Source organism: Dendrobates tinctorius, unplaced genomic scaffold (assembly GCF_039654945.1).
Source record: "Dendrobates tinctorius isolate UK_male_01 unplaced genomic scaffold, ASM3965494v1 ptg000129l, whole genome shotgun sequence".
Classification (NCBI taxonomy): Eukaryota; Metazoa; Chordata; class Amphibia; order Anura; family Dendrobatidae; genus Dendrobates; species Dendrobates tinctorius.
In genome coordinates this window covers 41,696,569-41,715,975 of record NW_027361797.1, presented here as the reverse complement: position 1 = coordinate 41,715,975, position 19,407 = coordinate 41,696,569, and the positions used below count along the sequence as shown (strand labels likewise).

At 43.6% G+C, this 19,407-nt stretch overlaps 1 protein-coding gene across 1 annotated transcript in view; it reads left to right on the top strand.

The window, feature by feature from the left end:
* The first annotated feature begins 4,214 nt into the window (after positions 1-4,214).
* LOC141047859 (uncharacterized) overlaps positions 4,215-19,407 on the top strand; it is a 38,314-nt gene continuing 23,121 nt past the window's right edge. The window contains exons 1-3 of the mRNA XM_073543188.1: positions 4,215-4,566; positions 11,818-11,926; positions 16,098-17,183. Coding sequence (XP_073399289.1) covers positions 11,866-11,926; positions 16,098-17,183 — 1,147 coding nt within the window. The 5' untranslated portion in view covers positions 4,215-4,566; positions 11,818-11,865. The remainder of the gene's footprint in view (positions 4,567-11,817; positions 11,927-16,097; positions 17,184-19,407) is intronic.

The following is a 19,407-nucleotide window of genomic DNA, read 5'->3' as shown; positions in this document are numbered from 1 at the left end:
CTTAAGATGTACAAACTGATTGTTGCAGCAGCTGTCCGGGTGGCTGGTCTCAGACGATCTTGGAGGTGAAGATGCTGGATGCTGAGGTCCTGGGCTGGTGTGGTTACACATGGTCTGTGGTTGTGATGCCGACTGAATGTACTGCCAAGTTCTCTAAAACGCCTTTGGCGACAGCATATGGTTGAGAAATGAACATTCAAGTCACAGGTGGATGGATTGTCTCGGCAAAGGAGAAGAGCTCACTAAGGCCTGAGAGCGAGAGCGAGAGATGCACGCCAGGCACTTGTGGGGTTAAAACTCATAGTGCCCGGGCATGCACAGTTGAAAGAGCCGGTCCGGCGCTGCAAAAAAACGTTGCAGCCAACGTTTTTTGCAGACGCCGGACAACGCATGTTTGCCGTATCCGGAAAAACCCGGAGGCGCCGCATGTCCATCCGGCCTGATGCGGCGATCATTACATTCTATGTGAAAAAACCGGATCCAATTCCGGATCCGGTTTTCACAAATTTCGCCGCATCATGCTGGATTTAAAAAAACGGATGTGTGAAAGTAGCCTTACACAGATTTACACAAATTTGTGAGCAATATTTGAGAGAAAAAGGCCTTTCATGGACATAGAAAAAGTCTTAGATCTTTGAGTTTAGCACATGAAAAATGGGAGCAAAAATACAATTGTTGTATTTAGAATATTTGTTCAGTGTATATATCAAACAATTTGTGTAAAAAAAGTGTATAAAGGTGGAAACAGTAAGTTAATGGTAAATATATATACAAATAAGTGAAAGGTGTCACAAACTTGCAAATCACTATGTTCAATTTTTAAGCAGATGAAATGTTGCGAACATCTTAAACCCGCCGTCACTTGTGCCATCCGCTTGAAAAATATCTTCCCCATGGGAAATATCTGCAGGCGAAGTTCAGTTTTCCAAGCAGAGATTGAAGGTATTGCAAAGTTATCTTTGTCTTCACCATTGTTTATTGTACTGCTCACGGCAAATCAAGAAGCTTTGGCTCAGGTAAGCGACATTCTATACTCTGGGAATCATTTTGAATACCTCTCAAAAATGTGAGGCCATCGTGTCCAGAGTGTTTACTATTTCCAATGGAATTCCGAAACAAGCAAAAATGAGAGCCATAAATTTCAAGTTAATACCATAGGTGAATTGATGAGCTGCACCCAGACAACAAAAATGTTCTAAAAGAATCAAAATAACCACATAAAGTGGAGTAGTCTATAGGAAGTCAACATAATCCGGGATGTACTGGCAGGAGGCGGAATGCCAATAAAGCAGCCTGACCCGTATGCTGAACCAATTTTACTGCCTCATCAAGTGATGTGTGAGAAACACTTGATAAGGATTCATCAATATCATCACTTACCAATACACTTTAGGATATGATAAACAGTGGATCAAATAAAATTTTCCTCTTCCTTTTTGATGACGACACCAAGCTGTGAGACCTTTAAATTATCTATTGGTAATGTGGAAAGGGGCCCAACATTCTACCCAAGGTAACCTTTTGAATAAGTTTTTCCTAAACTAATTCCATATGATCAACTGCTGAAAAAGATTCTTAGGCCCCTTTCACATGGTGTTCTTGCTCATTTTCAGGGGTCTCGCAAAACAGGATTCAGATGTAGGCGCCGACGAGGCCACAGACTATAATGGTGGCGACAGAGTCATCGCGTGCTCTGATGTTTACCATTTTCTAGTGTATAAGCCTAGTGAGGCGGACACTCGGACACTCGGACACTCGGACACTCGGACACTCGGACACGATCTACTATGTCTGAATGAACTCACAAAACAGGAAACAGGTGACGGAAAATGTAATGTGCCAGATGACTCCATAAAAACATTGTCTGATTCATTCCTTAGTGATTGACATGGGGAAGAGATGTCAGTGGCTGGAAGCTGTAGTCCTACACTGAACTAACAGTTAAACCATTCGCACCTTCCAGTAAGTGGGGGGAAGACGCTGGTTGTAGGCTGAGCTCCTGCAGCACCAAGCCATAGACCCCCAGGGTGTCCCAGCACAGACCTGACAATAGTACTTATACATGTGCTCTGGGGAATAATCCATGGGTTTTTGATATGTTAATGGGACGAAAACCAAAGAGTTATGGTGTAATAGTCCCTATTGTAAGTAGGGAGAAAACAATGGTTGTAGGTCTCCTGCAGCACAAAGCCATAGACCCCCAGGGTGTCCCAGCACAGACCTGACAATAGGACTTATACATGTGCTCTGGGGAATAATCCATGGGTTTTTGATATGTTAATGGGACGAAAACCAAAGAGTAAAGGCCCTTTTACATTTAGCGATGCACCAGCGATCCAACCAGCGATCCGACCCGGTCAGGATCGCGGGTGCATCGCTAAATGATCGCTAGTGAGCTTTCATACAGAAAGATCTCACAGCGATGCAGCAGCGACGCAGCGCACGATACTTACCATTCACACACAGCGATCCTGCGTCCTCCCGCCCGCGTCCAGCGTCGCTCGTCGTCACAGCAGGAAGTCTCAGCAGGAAGTGGCCGACGAGAAATGGAGCCGGACATTCTCGCGCGATCAGCGATGGACAGCGGGGGAGCCGGTCGGAGATAAGTATCACACATAGTGATATCGCTATAACGTCACAAAACCAGTGACGTTTTAGCGATATTGCTAGCGATATCGCTTAGTGTAAAACCCCCTTTATGGTGTAATAGTCCCTTTTGTAAGTAGGGAGAAAACAATGGTTGTAGGTCTCCTGCAGCACAAAGCCATAGACCCCCAGGGTGTCCCAGCACAGACCTGATAATAGTATTTATACATGTTGGACACTCTGGGGGATATTCCAGGGGCTTTGGATATGTTAATGAGACAAACACCAAAGAGTTAATGTGTAACAGCCCTTATTGTAAGTGGAATATACTGGACCTCTGCTCTCCTGTCACATTGGTCTGTGAATGTTTCATATGCCATGAAGTTTCCTGGAAAATGTCATCTAATTATAGGAATAGGGTGTATTGTGGAGGATTCCTGTGTGGACTGGTTGTTATTCACATTGGTCTGGGAATTGCTTTTCTTTCACCTTACACATCACAAGCCACAGGTGGGGGATACATCAACATAACGAGCCATAGATGCAATTAACCTGACCCTGCCTGGAGGTGACATCACAGGACGGGGGATGAGCCACAGCAGACAAGGGGTTAATAATATGTGTCAGAGTTTTGGATGTTGGTCATTTCTTGGAGTCAGTCGCATTGAAGACGTGTCCCGGTTTCTGCCTCCACTGGATCCTAAACACAAAATGTAAGTGATCGGTTTCTGGTTTATTTCCTTTTCCTGTATGTCATTTCTTATCTTCCTCTTGTGTTCATTACCCTCTCAGCTTTTATTTTCTCCATTTTGATGGTTTGCTTTTTCTGCCCTAATCCAGTCTTTTATATTTACCATTTTACACTACATCCAATGTTTTATCACTTATTGTATTTTTGCAGTGTTTGAAGAGACAATTCTGGGGATTTTATTTTTTTTTCTTGTTTCTCCATTTGCTGATCTGGAGAGTTCATTTCATATTTCGGTAGATCGGACTTTCTGAATGTAGTGAGACCACGTATCTGTATTGTTTTACATTTTACTGGGGAAAAAAGGAGGTGATGGGAACGTTCTTTAAAAAATTCATTGTATTTGTTGGTCCCATAGAGGTCTTGAGCCTGTAATTGTCCCCTCATCATCACCCGCTTTTCCCCACAGCCCCTCATCATCATCATCCCCCAGTAATCAGCCTCATACAAGGAGCAGCACCTATATCCCTGTGTCCCTACAACATGCAGTCCCATGTAGGAATAGTGATACGTCCTCAGACTCCTCCCGCTCAGCCCTATGTCCCCAATCTCTTGCCCCTCAGTCCTCTCAGAGATTCCTGCCCGCACAAGCCTCCTGATTACAGGCAGCCACAGCAGAGCCGGCTCTTTCATGTGAACGGCGGGAGCCGGCTCCCCACTGGCAGCTGAGCCAAATGTTTTATTTCCCCCCTGCTGTTTGCTTAGGTTCTCCTGCCTGAGTGGGAGGAGCCGAGGAGGAGCTGAGGAGGAGACTTAGAGCAGAGAGCACAAGTGGGGAATGGCTGGCAGTGCTTTGACTTGCGACTGGGCTCCTCCCACATGAACGCATAGCTGTAATGTGATTGGCTGCTCAGTGTAGTGACTCGCTATGCGGTGACTGCACGGTGTGATTTATGTATGGCGCCTTCTGGGGCTCCGGGTGGGTTTTCTGTTTCTCGTCACCATATGATGTGATAATGCTGAGCGGGCGGGCGTGAGGCCGGAGCTCTCCCCTGGGGGCTGCAGCACAATCCTGCCCGGCTGTATAGGGGCCGTGCTGGGGCCAGTGCCCGGGCCTCCTGGCTGGCCTGGAGCTCCCCACTACACAGCGCGGCTCACACTAGATTGGCGCCTGGATTGAGCAGAGTGTGAATGTCGCCCAAGGAAATGCCGCACGGAATAAGCGCCATCTAAGCTGCAGTCCTGTCCTCACAGCTGTGATCGGATATTAGCGGGGATTTGTGCTGTTTCTAGTGAGATTTCCCATTGTCATAGTGTATTCTGTGCCCCATATGCTGCGGCCATCTGCTAGGAATGTATTCTCCATATGGAGGGCTGGAGACTGATTATAGGGGATTCCCAGCTCCGAGAGCCTGGCCCCATATGGAAGGATATTAGCTGATGCCTCCAATTACAGCTGCTGTAGGATAGTTCTTCTGATTAGCTGTGTGCAGGGCATACCTCGTGTGCAGGCATTGCAGTAGTGGAGGTATCCATGGTTACGGCCCCTCATGTAGTGAGGTGTTAGTGGTCATGACCATGGATACCTAAGCTACTGCAATGCCCTGCGACATAGCTAATCAGAAGAACTGTACCAAATTTCTAATTGGAAGTATTCGCTAATATTATTATTCTAAGGCTGTGTGCCCACGTAGCGATTTTTAAGCGTTTTTGCCGCTTTTTTCGGCGCGAAAACGCTTAAAAATTGTGTACAGAACGCCCCCCATGCATTCCTATGGCATTCCGCACATGCTGTGCTAATGCGCTTTTTTCCACGGCGGAATCGCATAGTGGAAAAAATTGCAGCATGCTCATTCTTTTGTGCGGAATCGCAAAGAATTGCCGCGATTCCGCACCCATAGGAATGCATGAGAATCACTTCCATGTGGCTATGCCCACCATGCGCGAAGTGAAGCGTCTCATGTGCGGTTGGTACCCACGGTGTGGAGGAGAGGAGACTGTCCTCCAGGCCCTGGGTACCATACCCCTGTAAAAAAAAGAATAAAAAATCGGGGTATATTTACCTTCCGGCGTCCCGGGCCGCAGCGTTCCCAGTAATGCCTTGCAGCAAGGTCCTGTGATGACGTAGTCTCGCGTGACTCTAGCGGTCTCGCGAGATCGTTATAGCAACGCGAGACTACCTCATCACAGGTCTCGCAAGGCATTACTGGGAACGCTGAGGCCGGGATGGCAGCGCGGGACGCCGGAAGGTAAATATACCCCGATTTTTTTTTATTTTTTTTTTTTTCAGCATTTTTACATTCTATCTTTTACTATTAAAGCCGCATAGGCGGCCTCAATAGTAAAAACCTGGTCACACTCGTCAAACACTATGTTTGACGAGTGTGACCAACCTGTCAATCACTTTCCATGCGATGCTACAGATCGCTTGGAAAGTGCTTGAGAAAATCGCGCGGAAAAAACCGCGCGATTTCTGGGAAGGAGTCCGGTTTTTAGTGAGCGTTTTAAAACGCAACGTGGGCCCATAGCCTGACATTTACTATATATTGGGATAGGGTCTTGGAGATGGGAATGGCCCTTTTAACCCCTTTCTGACCTCGGACGCAATAGTCTGAGGTCAGATCCCCTGCTTTGATGAGGGATCCGGGGGTGAGTCCGCATCAAAGCCGGGACATGTGAGTTGTTTTGAACAGCTGACCTGCCCGTAATTGGCGCAGACCAAGCTTGAAGAAAGTCTTCAGACCGAAACGTCGCCACAGGAGGCAGAATAAAATGTAAGGCTTTTTTTTCACCACTGTCTGAGGCGCTGTCTTTTTTATCTATTGCTATGGAACTTGCTCCAGTCCAGGATGGACTCCCTGGTTTTGACGTGCGTCTTCATAAATCTGTCTTAAAGACTTTGACGCTTGTAGGTTGCGGTTTACCTTTTCGTTTTTGGTATGAGGTTGTTGGGACCCTGTCTCTCAGACCTGTAGTATTGAGGTCGTTCGTCGTTGTCCCTGTTATACACAGCGATGCATGCTGGCCAGCGGGACACCAGCGATCAAAAAATGGCCCAGGACATTCGAGCACGATCAGCGACATTGCAGCTGGGGCCCGATCGCCGCTATGTGTCACACGTAGCAAGATCGCAGGCGAGATCACAAAATCGGTGACGCAACAGCGATCTCGCTATGTGATACGGGGGCTGTAGCGACAACATCATATAAATGGTTAACAGAGTGTGGGGCTTCCGCTTTAATCTCATCAGCACCCTGAGATCATGATCGTATGGTCCTAATTTTTGCCATGGCAATTCACGGCCAAATAGCGGCCTTAGAGCCTCCCGGCTATAGCGGCCTGTTCAGAAGTTAGCGACATTTAGGTGGTAAAAATACACTTTTTCATTCCTGTCATGCCATTTTGCATTAATTCCTTAAAATCACCTGAAGGGTTAATAAACTACCTGACAGCAGTTTTCAGTATGTCGGGGTGATGTTTTCAAAATGATATCACTTTTGGGGTTTTTCCAATATATAGGACCCCAAAGTCACTTCAGATCTGGATAGGGCCTGCAAAAATATAATTTTGTAAATTTCCATGAAAAAAATGAAAAATTAATGCCACATTTTTAAATCTCCTACAAGGCTAACAAAATAAAATAGCGTTTTATAAATGGTGCTGATGTAAAGCAGACATGAGGGAAATGTTATTTATTTATTGTTTTTCTGTGGTATGACTATCTGAATTAACCCCTTTACCGCCAAGGGTGGTTTGCACGTTCATGACCGGGCCAATTTTTACAATTCTGACCACTGTCCCTTTATGAGGTAATAACTCTGGAACGCTTCCATGGATCCCGGTGATTCTGACATTGTTTTCTCGTGACATATTGTACTTCATGTTAGTGGTAAAATTTCATTCATATAACTTGCGTTTATTTGTGAAAAAAACAGAAAATTGGCGAAAATTTTGAAAATTTCGCAATTTTCCAACTTTGAAGTTTTATGCCCTTAAATCACAGAGATACGGCACACAAAAAACTTAATAAGTAACATTTCCCACATGTTTACTTTACATCACCGCCATTTTGGAACCAAAATTTTGTTTTGTTAGGAAGTTATAAGGGTTAAAAGTTGACCAGCGATTTCTCATTTTTACACCATTTTATTTTTTGGGGCACATCACATTTGAAGTCACTTTGAGGGATCTATATGATAGAAAATACCCAAAAGTGACACCATTCTAAAAACTGCACCCCTTAAGGTGCTCAAAACCACATTCAAGAAGTTTATTAACCCTTCAGGTGCTTCACAGGAATTTTTTTTAATATTTAAAAAAAATGAACATTTAACTTTTTTTCACAAAAAAAACATATTTCAGATTCAATTTTTTTATTTTACCAAGGGTCAGTACAGTTAAAGGGAAACCTCATTTATGTCGTTTTTTTATGTTTTGGCGTGTTTATGCAATAAAAACAATTTTATATAAAAAATAATTACTTTTGCATCGCTTTATTCTGCGAGCTATAACTTTATTTTTTCTCTGATGATGCTGTGTGGCGGCTCGTTTTTTGCGGGACAAGATGACGTTTTCAGCGGTACCATGGTTATTTAATATATGCGTCTTTTTGATCGCGCATTATTGCACTTTTTGTTCAGTGGTATGATAATAAAAAATTATTTTTTCTTCGTTTTTTATTTTTTAAGGGGTTCTCTAAAGGGGTTAACTAATAGGACAGTTTTATAGGGCGGGTCATTACGGACGCGGCGAAACCAAATATGTGTACTTTTATTGTTTGTTTTTTTATTTTCAAAAAATGAATTTATTGGGGAATATTTTTTTTTAAATTTATTTAGCGATTTTTTTTTTTTAAATTACTTTTACACTTTTTTTTTTAACTTTATTAGGTTGTCCCAGGGGGGACATCACTGTCCCTGTGACAGATTGCTGACAGATCAGCGATCTGTCACAGGCATTGAAGCAGACTTCCTCTTGCCTGCGTTTGCAGGCACTGAGAAAGCCAGCTCCCTGCAGGCCCCCGATGGTCCCCGTCGCCATCTTGGATCCGGGGACCTGCAGGGAAAGTGCCTCCCGCAGCAGCGCTGCACATTGCTCTGCTATGGGGGGCTCAGGGAAGCACGGAGGGAGCCCCCTCCCTGCCGATGCTTCCCTTTAACCCCCGGTACACCGCGATCGTGTTTGATCGCAGTGTGCAAGGGGTTAACGTGTCGGGGGCGGTCCATGACCGCCCCTGACACAGTGCCGGATGTCAGCTGTGATAATCAGCTGACACCCGGCCGCGATCAGCGGCGCTCACCACGTGGGCGCCGCTGATCGCGCTAGACGTACTATCCCGTCCATGGGCGGGATAGTACGTCTGATGTCAGGAAGGGGTTAAAGGAATAATCATTCAAAGTTTGAAAATTGCTAATTTTTTTTAAATATATATTTATAACCGTCTGCAAACAAGATAAGAATCAGTAACACACATAGCATATAAAGACAAAGAAGGACATAACAATATCCAGAAAGTGTAGCTTGAAAGATTCAAAGGAAGACGTGGTTATTCAGTATAACAGTCAGTCCCTAACAAATATGTTACCTTCAAAGAAATTAGATTTAGTGAAGGGGCTGCGTCCTATGTCCACAAATGCAGAATACTCTTGCAGGTAGCCAAATAGTTAAAACACGTCGTTGCTGAGCAGAGAGTCCGAATAGTTGATCCCGTGGGAGAATATTAAATAACGCCCATTCCGGAGATAATGTAAAGCGAATGTTGACGGTGTTAGTGAAATGGCGAAGAAACATATCCCAAACCTCCTGTATCTTCGGACAATCCCAGAGACAATGAAAGATGTCAGCTGGAGAGTGTAGACATTTGGGACAAGAGGGATTAGCTGATAGAGACATCCTAGGTTTGATCTCCGGGGAGATGTGAGCCCTATGGAAAATCATGAGGGCCATAGTTGAGTAGCTGTCATATGGCAATAAAGAGTTTATACGTAGAGTGGCTTTCAAAAGATCAGTCAGTCTATAATTAGATAGTTGTGATACCCATCTGCCCGGGCCTGGTGAAGAATCTGACCATGAAATAGAAGGTTTGATTGATCTTATAGATGAGACTTACTGAATAAACTCCTGCACGAGCGCCGAGGGAGATGAGATGTAGAGGACAGGTTCTGACACTGTCTGGTATGCCTCCGAAGAACGAGTCAACGTAATGCTTAATCTGAGTAGTAATAAAAATATTACCCACTAAGATTGAATATTTGGAGAAAATACCCTCCAGAGAAAGAGGACATTGAGCAGTTGTCAGAAGATCGCAGACTACTCTGCACCCTCTCTCCCCCAGCACTCTGTAAATTGGGGGTGGTCTACCTTCTAAAAAGGAAGGGATACCTTGAAAGGGAAGGAAAACTGAGCTATAAGGGTCTAGTCCGCTGATCCTTCTAGCATGACGCCATGCCAATACCACGGACCATAGCAGAGGATTATCCCTGATTGCAGTGGGAACTCTATTTTGTAAATGGAGTAAAGCAGAAGACTGATCGGTCCAGACATTGCTTCATCTAATGGGGTGTTGGTAAATTTAGTATGGGCCCAAATCCAATCAAGAGAATGTCTGAAAATGGCTGCAACACTATACAATCTTAATTTTGGAAAATTGAGGCCCCCCAAAGATTTAGACTGTTGCAATTTGAAAATTCTGATCCTAGATCTCCCCCTCGAGCTCTATATAGGAGTTGATAGTCAGCTTTAGAGAATAGAATAGGTAGCGTTTGTAAAGGGAAGAGTATTTTAGAAAAGGAAACCATTTTAATAAGGTGAGATTTACCCACAAAAGATAATTTAAAAGATGTCCAAGATTGTATTTCCTGAGTAATGGCAGATATTAAGGGTCGGATATTAAGTTGGTAAATAGTATGTGGGTTGGAGGGTAGAAGAATATCAAGATATCGTAAAGAACCATGCCCCCACTGAAATGGAAAAGGGAAGGGACACTTTTGTCGAGCATCCCTGAAGATCGCTAAAGCCTAAAGGTACGGTCACACTTAGCGATGTACCAGCGATCCCGACCAGCGATATGACGCGGTCAGGATCGCTGGTACATCGCTAAGTGGTCGCTAGTGAGCTGCCACACAGGCAGATCTCACCAGCGACATCGCTGGGGACGGGGGTCGCTACTTACCTGTCACACTAACTGATCCTGTGTCCTCCCACCCTGCTCCACGCTCGTCGCTCTTCTCTCCACAGGAAGCTGAACACGAGAAACGGTCCTGGACGTTCTCGCGCGATCAGCGATAACCAGCGGGGGAGCGGGTCGGAGGTAAGTATCAGACACAGCGATATCGCTAGCAATATCGCTATAACGTCACAAGTTATAGCGATATTGCTAGCGATATCGCTTAGTGTGACAGTACCTTTTAGATTTGTTAAAATTCATGCGGAATCCCAAGATTTCTCCAAACTCATGGAAAGCCCCCATTATGAAAGGAATGGACTCCTTAGGATTGGCTATCATGAGTAGTATGTCATCGGCGAATGCCAAGGACTTGTGTAAGGTGGCCTATCCAAATTCCCTCAAAGGAAGGAATCATCTCCAGATATCTAAGTAGAGGGTCTAGGGCAATATTAATAAGGGGGATAAAGGACATCCCTGCCTCGTACCTCTGAAAATTGAGAAAGGGGATGACTGAATACCATGGAGCCATATTGAGGACTGAGGAGTGGTGTAAATCGTCCAGATAAAATTGAAAAAGTAGAATCCAAACATTCTGTATTTAAGAGTTTGGATGAGGTAGGACCAAGATACCCGGTCAAAAGCCTTATCCGGCGTCAAGGCTAACCAAGATGTTTCGTTTAGCTTTGATTTGATGACTATGAATAACAGCGGCTAATGCCGTTCTAATATTGTAGGTGATGGATCAGCCGTGGACAAAGCCAGTTTGGGACGTGGTGAGGATATTATTATAGATTGTTATCTGTTGGCCATAGGTTTAAAAGGGAGATTGGGCGGTACTAGGCAGAGAGAAGGGGGTCTTTACCCGGCTTTGGTAGTAATGAAAGGCTCGCTTCATTGAAGCGGTCAGGAAGGGAACTTGAATCTATAATGTGATTAAAAAGAGAGGTAAGGTGGGGTATAAAAAATTGCAATTTTTTTTACATTTTTGTCAAATTTGATTTTTTTTTATAAATAAACACAAAACATATCAACCTAAATTTATCATTATTATCAATTATAATGTGCCACGAAAAAAACAATCATTCCAGAGATATTACCCCATAAAGGGACATTGGTCAGAATTCAAAAATTTGGCCCGGTCACTAAGGGGTTAATGAAGGAAATCACTGTGCTATAATGCAGTTACTTACAGTGACTCCGGCTTCTATCACTACACCCTGCCGTACTGACTGAGGGCAGCCCGGTGATATAGGAGGCGGAGATGTCAGCATGTTTTGGCAGCTCAGGTGCCCCATGAGCTTGTAGTAAAAACCTCCATCTAGAACATTCCATGTGAGTTTTCCTTCTGTCTGTGACTTTTACATTATTTCTTTCACAGCTTTGACATCCAGGCAAATATCTGAAGAACATCAATACTGAAGCCATAATGGAGAAAGGGGAAAGTGATGTGCGGGATGAGGAGTGGTGCAAAGAGGACGTTCCTACAGGTAACTGCCCCAGTGAGGAGTCACCACTAACCAAAGCAGAGAAGAGTCACATTCTCCTCATTCACCAGACTGGATAATTTTAGGCTTGATGTTTTATGTTATGTGTTTCTCAGGTTTTTTTTGGCCATAGATTTCACCATTCAGCTAAAATACAGATTATATGTGGGTGACAATGTAATAACGCAATATGTAATAACCGGTTGTGTATCTATAATATGGATTTAAGAATAGACTGGGATGATAGCTCGTCAAAGACGTGTGACACCTCATTGGCAAAGTATCTAGTTTAGTGTTTTCCAGGATTAATCTATAACTTAAAGGGGTTGTCCGGGATTTTCACATAATCTCAGGGCATATCTGGGCTGCACAATTGTGACAATAGGTATTTTACTTTATGTCACTAGTTTGCATGGTTTTGTAGATATTCTTAACAGAACGTCCAAGGCGGGATGTGTTATGGCATTGAAATGACAACTGGTCGTTCCCTCCTACACTACTAAAGCCATGCTGTCTGTAGCAACAACCCCACCCTCCATAGCTACAGGCCCTCCCCGTCCACATAAAGAAGCCCTCCTCACACAGTAACAAATCCTTCCCCCCCCGGCACCATTCCCCCCCCCCTCCCTGCTGCTCCATTCCCCCCCACCACGCCGGTCCGTCTCACCCGGTCTTCACATTGCCGGTTAAAGTGTAGGGAAGGGGGGGGTCATGTGACAGGCTCTGTGCACGTCACTTCAGCCTGCCTGTCACATGACCCGCTCCTTCCCTGCACTTTCACCGGCAATGTGAAGACCGTGTGAGACGGACCGGCAGGGAGGGGGGGGAATGGCGCCGGGGGGGAAGGGGGCGGAATGGAGCGGCTGGGAGGGGGCGGAATGGAGCGGCGGGGAGGATTTGTTACTGTTTGAGAAGCACTTGTTCATGTGGACGGGGAGGGCCTGTTGCTATGGAGGGTGGGGTTGATGCTATAGAGGGCATGTTTTTAGTAGCGTAGGAGGAAACGACCAGTTGTCATTTCAATGCCATAACACACCCCGCCTTGGACGTTCTGTTAAGAATATCTACAAAACCATGCAAACTAGTGACATAAAATAACCTATTTGATATACTGAACTAGCTGGAGATTAAAAAAAAGTAAAAAAACTGTTTTAAGACAATTGTCTCATAGTTACAGCCAGGAGTAGATTATAAGAGAAAGCAGAGAATTGCCTGGGCTTATCCAGCTGTTTCTCCATGGCCATGACTTCCTAATACACGACCATACGGCTCCTCTGTTCTGCATGTAGCAGTCAGTGATTGTGTGAGACGGACATCACCTAGTAGTACTGACGCCTGAGCATTTCTCTAGTCACAAGTGACACAATATGATCAAGTCCTGCACTCTGTCACATGGAAGATGGGGCGCCAGTGGTCGATGTGAAGTGCTCACTGAAGAATAGACATAATTTCCACAGCACGCACCACAGGATGCAATATGGAAGCCGATAATGCTTTATTCTAAAACAGTCCAGACCACAGACATAGACATGTAATTAGAGATGTTAGTATAGACAGTACTTACTTGAGTCTGCTGACCGCTTTGTCTCCGAAATCCACCATAGCCATGACAGTTCGGCCAAGCATTCATCTATTTTCTATGGGGAGAGAGAACAAAGATGCTCCCATATCATGAATCAGTGCTTCTTACAGGTCAATACCTGCCTGTGTAAATTAACCCCTAAAGATAACCTGTCAGTTACAAAAATGCTAATTACCTGCAGATATATTGGTAACCTGTACTTAAATAGTATTTAAAGGGAACCTGTCAGCAGTGTTTGCCGATATAAGATGCAGTCACTGCCCTTCAGGGCTTATCTACAGCATTCTATAATACTGTAGATAAGCCCCCGGTCAGACCTGAAAGATAAAATAAGTTTTATTATACTCACCCGGGGGTGGTGTGGTCTAATGGGTGTCCCAGGTCCTGTTACGGCGTCTCCCATCTTCTTGCTATGCCGACCTCCTGCTTCCTTTATCGTTCCCTGGCATCACGCTCCTGCGTAGGCGTACTTTTCTGCTCTGTTGACAGCAGACCAAAGTACTGCAGTGCGCAGGTGCTGGGAAAGGTCAGAGAGGCTCAGCGCCTGCTCACTGCAGTACTTTACTCTGCCCTCACCAGGCCAAATAAGTACACCTGCGCAGGAGCGAGATGCCAGGGAGCGATGAAGCAAGCAGGAGGGCGGCATCGCAAGAAGATGGGAGACGCCAGACCTGCGACACCCATCGGACTGGACTGCCACCCCGGGTGAGTATAATAAAACTTATTTTTCTTATCTTTCAGGTCGGACCGGGGGCTTATCTGCAGCATTATACAGGGTGGGCCATTTATATGGATACACCGAAATAAAATGGGAATGGTTGGTGATATCAACTTCCTGTTTGTGGCACATTAGTATATGGGAGGGGGGAAACTTTTCAAGATGGGTGGTCACCATGGCAACCCTTTTGGATCCAAATTTATTTTTTCCAATGGGAAGAGGGTCATGTGACGCATCACTTATTGGGAATTTCACAAGAAAAACAATGGTGTGCTTGGTTTTAACGTAACTTTTATTCTTTCATGAGTTATTTACAAGTTTATGACTACTTATAAATTGTGTTCCAAGTGCTGCCCATGTCAATGCAACCCTCTTCTCCCACTCTTGACACACTGATAGCAACACCGCAGAAGAAATGTGGTGGGTGCACCATCTTGCTGGAAAATCTCAGGGAACGTGCCATCTTCAGTGCATAAAGAGGGCAACACATCATCATATATCAAATTTCAGATATTCAGTGGCATTGAGGTTTCCATTGATGAAGAATGGCCCCACTATATTTTTACGCCATATACCACACCATACCATCAATTGTGGGTGTCAGGTCTGAGTATTCCTACATGACCAGTTTCCTGGAAAGTGGATTGGTCGTCGTGGGCCAGTTGAAAGGCCACCAAGGTCTCCCGATCTCACCCCCTTAGACTTTTATCTTTGGGGTCGTCTGAAGGCAGTTGTCTATGCTGTGAAGATACGAGATGTGCAGCATCTGAAACAGATACTGGAAGCCTGTGCTAGCATTTCTTCTGCGGTGTTGCTATCAGTGCGTCAAGAGTGGGAGAAGAGGGTTGCATTGACAATCCAACACAATGGGCAGCACTTGGAACATAATTTATAAGTAGTCATAAACTTGTAAATAACTCATGAAAGAAAAAAGTTACGTTAAAACCAAGCACAACATTGTTTTTCTTGTGAAATTCTCAATAAGTTTGATGTAACATGACCCTCTTCCCTTTGGAAAAAATAAAGTTGGATCCAAAATGGCCGACTTCAAAATGGCCACCATAGTCATCACCCATCTTGAAAAGTTTTTCCCCTCCCATATACTAATGTGCCACAAATAGGAATTTGATGTCACCAACCATTCCCATTTTATTTAGGTGTATCCATATAAATGGCCCACCCTGTAGAACGCTGTAGATAAGCCCTGAAAGGCAGTGGCCGCATCTTATATCGGCCAAAACAGCTGACAGGTTCTCTTTAAAGCATGTTAGGTTGTTTTACTGGGAGAGCAGCTACCAGGAGAAATTGAAATATGTTCCTTACAGCCGCTCGCTTCCAGTCATTGAGGTGGTGCATGAAGCCCTAACACAGAGAGGTGACTGCTACAGCCCTCTACTTCTGAAGAATAAAATCAAGCAGCTGCAAGGAGAATATAATGTCATCACTGAGCAGTGATTGATGGTATAGGAAGGTGATTGGGGCTTATTAGCTTTCATTTTGATGAAGGAATGATGATTTGTTTCCTTATCTCATGTTTTTTTTTTTATTATTGCAGAACATCCTCAATTGACACAAAGAGGATGATGCGCTGTCAACAACGATCATTTTTATTCTCATATAAAATATGCGACCAATGACAAATGTTTTATTATTTGATGTTTGCACTGGCCAATGATTGAGAATGAACATTAGCAGAATTGATTGTTTTGTGAAATCATCACATCATCTAAATTACCCCTTTAGTCAGTTAATAGTAGAACATTGCTACACACTTTCCAATTTATATGTATTTTTTTTTTTACTTTTTTTATATTTAGATAAATAAGTATTAAGGTTATTTGACTAAAAAATGACATCAGTTATATTCTTGACAGATGGTCGTACCAGTAGCTCCAAAATCCAAAAAAGTATTGCACAAGACCCATATGAAGAACAAACCAACATCTCAGACGTGGATCCTTTTAAAGTACAATGTCCTAATTCATCACAGACTGTTAAACAAAATAAAAGACACAGAAAAAGTGTGGAAAATAAAAAAGCTCCCGCAAGGAAGAAGCCATTTTCATGCTCAGAATGTGGGAAATGTTTTACTAAGAAATCAAATCTTGTTACACATGAGAGAATTCACACAGGAGTGAAGCCATTTTCATGTTCAGAATGTGGGAAATGTTTTACTAGGAATTCACATCTTGCTGCACATGAGAGAATTCACACAGGAGAGAAGCCATTTTCATGTTCAGAATGTTGGAAATGTTTTACAGACAAATCAGGTCTTCGTACACATGAGAGAATTCACACAGGAGAGAAGCCATTTTCATGTTCAGAATGTGAGAAATGTTTTACTCTAAAATCAAATCTAGTTATACATGAGAGAATTCACACAGGAGTGAAGCCATTTTCATGTTCAGAATGTGGGAAATGTTTTACTAGGAATTCACATCTTGCTGCACATGAGAGGATTCACACAGGAGAGAAGCCATTTTCATGTTCAGAATGTGGGAAGTGTTTTACAGACAAATCAGCTCTTTGTACACATGAGAGAATTCACACAGGAGAGAAGCCATTTTCATGTTCAGAATGTGAGAAATGTTTTACTCTAAAATCAAATCTTGTTATACATGAGAGAATTCACACAGGAGAGAAGCCATTTTCATGTTCAGAATGTGAGAAATGTTTTACTCTAAAATCAAATCTTGTTATACATGAGAGAATTCACACAGGAGAGAAGCCATTTTCATGTTCAGAATGTGGAAAATGTTTTACAAAGAAATCTCATCTTGTTTCACATGAGAGAATTCACACAGGAGAGAAGCCATTTTCATGTTCAGAATGTGAAAAATGTTTCACTCAAAAATCAAGTCTTGTTGGGGGCGTGGCTTGGGCCTCGAGCAGGGCAGACGTGCTTCCCTTGAGCTCCTCTCTCCTGAGCCTTCGGGGGAACCTTCTGCTCCTTATAACCTAGGCTAAAGCCACTAAAAGACTCTGGAACATCGAGGGAGTTTCTAGGAGTGAAGGAGCAAAGTTTATCGGCTCAAAGAAGACAGCGGCGGCTTATTTGAGACTCAGAGGTCCGTTGGTGGAGGGGGGCCGACCATCTTTGCCCTGCAGGTCTTTGGAGGTGGTCTGTGGATTGTCCTTGACTGTTCTCACCATTCTTCTTCTCTGCCTTTCTGATATTTTTCTTGGTCTGCCACTTCTGGACTTAAAAAAAAACTGTGCCTGTGTTCTTCCATTTCCTTACTATGTTCCTCACAGTGGAAACTGACAGGTTAAATCTCTGAGACAACTTTTTGTATCCTTCCCCTGAACAACTATGTTGAATAATCTTTGTTTTCAGATGATTTGAGAGTTGTTTTGAGGGGCCCATGATGCCACTCTTCATAGGAGATTCAAATAGGAGAACTACTTGCAAGTGGCCACCTTAAATACCTTTTCTCATGATTGGATACACCTGGCTATGAAGTTCAAAGCTCAATGAGGTTACAAAACCAATTTAGTGCTTCAGGAAGTCAGTAAAAAGTAGTTAGGAGTGTTCAAATCAAGAAAATGATAAGGGTGTCAATACTTTTGCACCAACCAAATTTTGATTAAATGCAGATTGCACATTTTCTGTTACTACAATAAACCTCATTTGAATCCAGAAATATTACTGAGTCCATCAGTTATTAGATATATGAAACTGAAATAGCTGATGCAAAAACCAAAATTGTTAAAAAAAAAAAGAGTAACATTAATAGGGGTGCCCAAACTTTTGAATATGACTGTATTTATAACCATCTGCAAACAAGATAAGAATCAGTAACACACATAGCATATAAAGACAAAGAAGGACATAACAATATCCAGAAAGTGTAGCTTGAAAGATTCAAAGGAAGACGTGGTTATTCAGTATAACAGTCAGTCCCTCCCCCCAGGCACGTCTGAAACCCTGCAGGTGTAATCAGGTAAGCCTAACAGGTGTGTTACCAGATATAAGCTCTCTCATATACCAGTCGGTGAATAGAAAGCAACCATGTAATGCTTGATGCACCGATAGTGGCTGCAGATCAATAAAGGAGGACCATGAGAGGAAAAAACGTTCAGTATGACTTTCTTTATGAAGTATGGATCCAATCCATTTTAAACAAATGTTACCTTCAAAGAAATTAGATTTAGTGAAGGGGCTGCGTCCTATGTCCACAAATGCAGAATACTCTTGCAGGTAGCCATATAGTTAAAACACGTCGTTGCTGAGCAGAAAGTCCGAATCGTTGATCCCGTGGGAGAATATTAAATAACGCCCATTCCGGAGATAATGTAAAGCGAATGTTGAAGGTGTTAGTGAGATGGCGAAGAGGCATATCCCAAACCTCCTGTATCTTCGGACAATCCCAGAGACAATGAAAGATGTCAGCTGGAGAGTGTAGACGTTTGGGACAAGAGGGATTAGCCGATAGAGACATCCTAGGTTTGATCTCCGGGGAGATGTGAGCCCTATAGAAAATCATGAGGGCCATAGTTGAGTAGCTGTCATATGGCAATAAAGAGTTTAAACGTAGAGTGGCTTTCAAAAGATCAGTCAGTCTATAATTAGATAGTTGTGATACCCATCTGCCCGGGCCTGGTGAAGAATCTGACCATGAAATAGAAGGTTTGATTGATCTTATAGGTAAGACTTAGCGAATAAACTCCTGCACGAGCGCCGAGGGAGATGAGATGTAGAGGACAGGTTCTGACACTGTCTGGTATGCCTCAGAAGAACGAGTCAACGTAATGCTTAATCTGAGTAGTAATAAAAATATTACCCACTAAGATTGAATATTTGGAGAAAATACCCTCCAGAGAAACAGGACATTGAGCAGTTGTCAGAAGATCGCAGACTACTCTGCACCCTCTCTCCCCCAGCACTCTGTAAATTGGGGGTGGTCTGCCTTCTAAAAAGGAAGGGATACCTTGAAAGGGAAGGAAAGCTGAGCTATATGGGTCTAGTCCACTGATCCTACTAACATGACACCATGCCAATACCATGGACCACATAGCAGAGGATTAACCCTGATTGCAGTGGGAACTCTATTTTGTAAATGGAGTAAAGCAGGAAGACTGATCGGTCCAGACATTGCTTCATCTAATGGGGTGTTGGTAAATTTAGTATGGGCCCAAATCCAATCAAGAGAATGTCTGAAAATGGCTGCAACACTACAATCT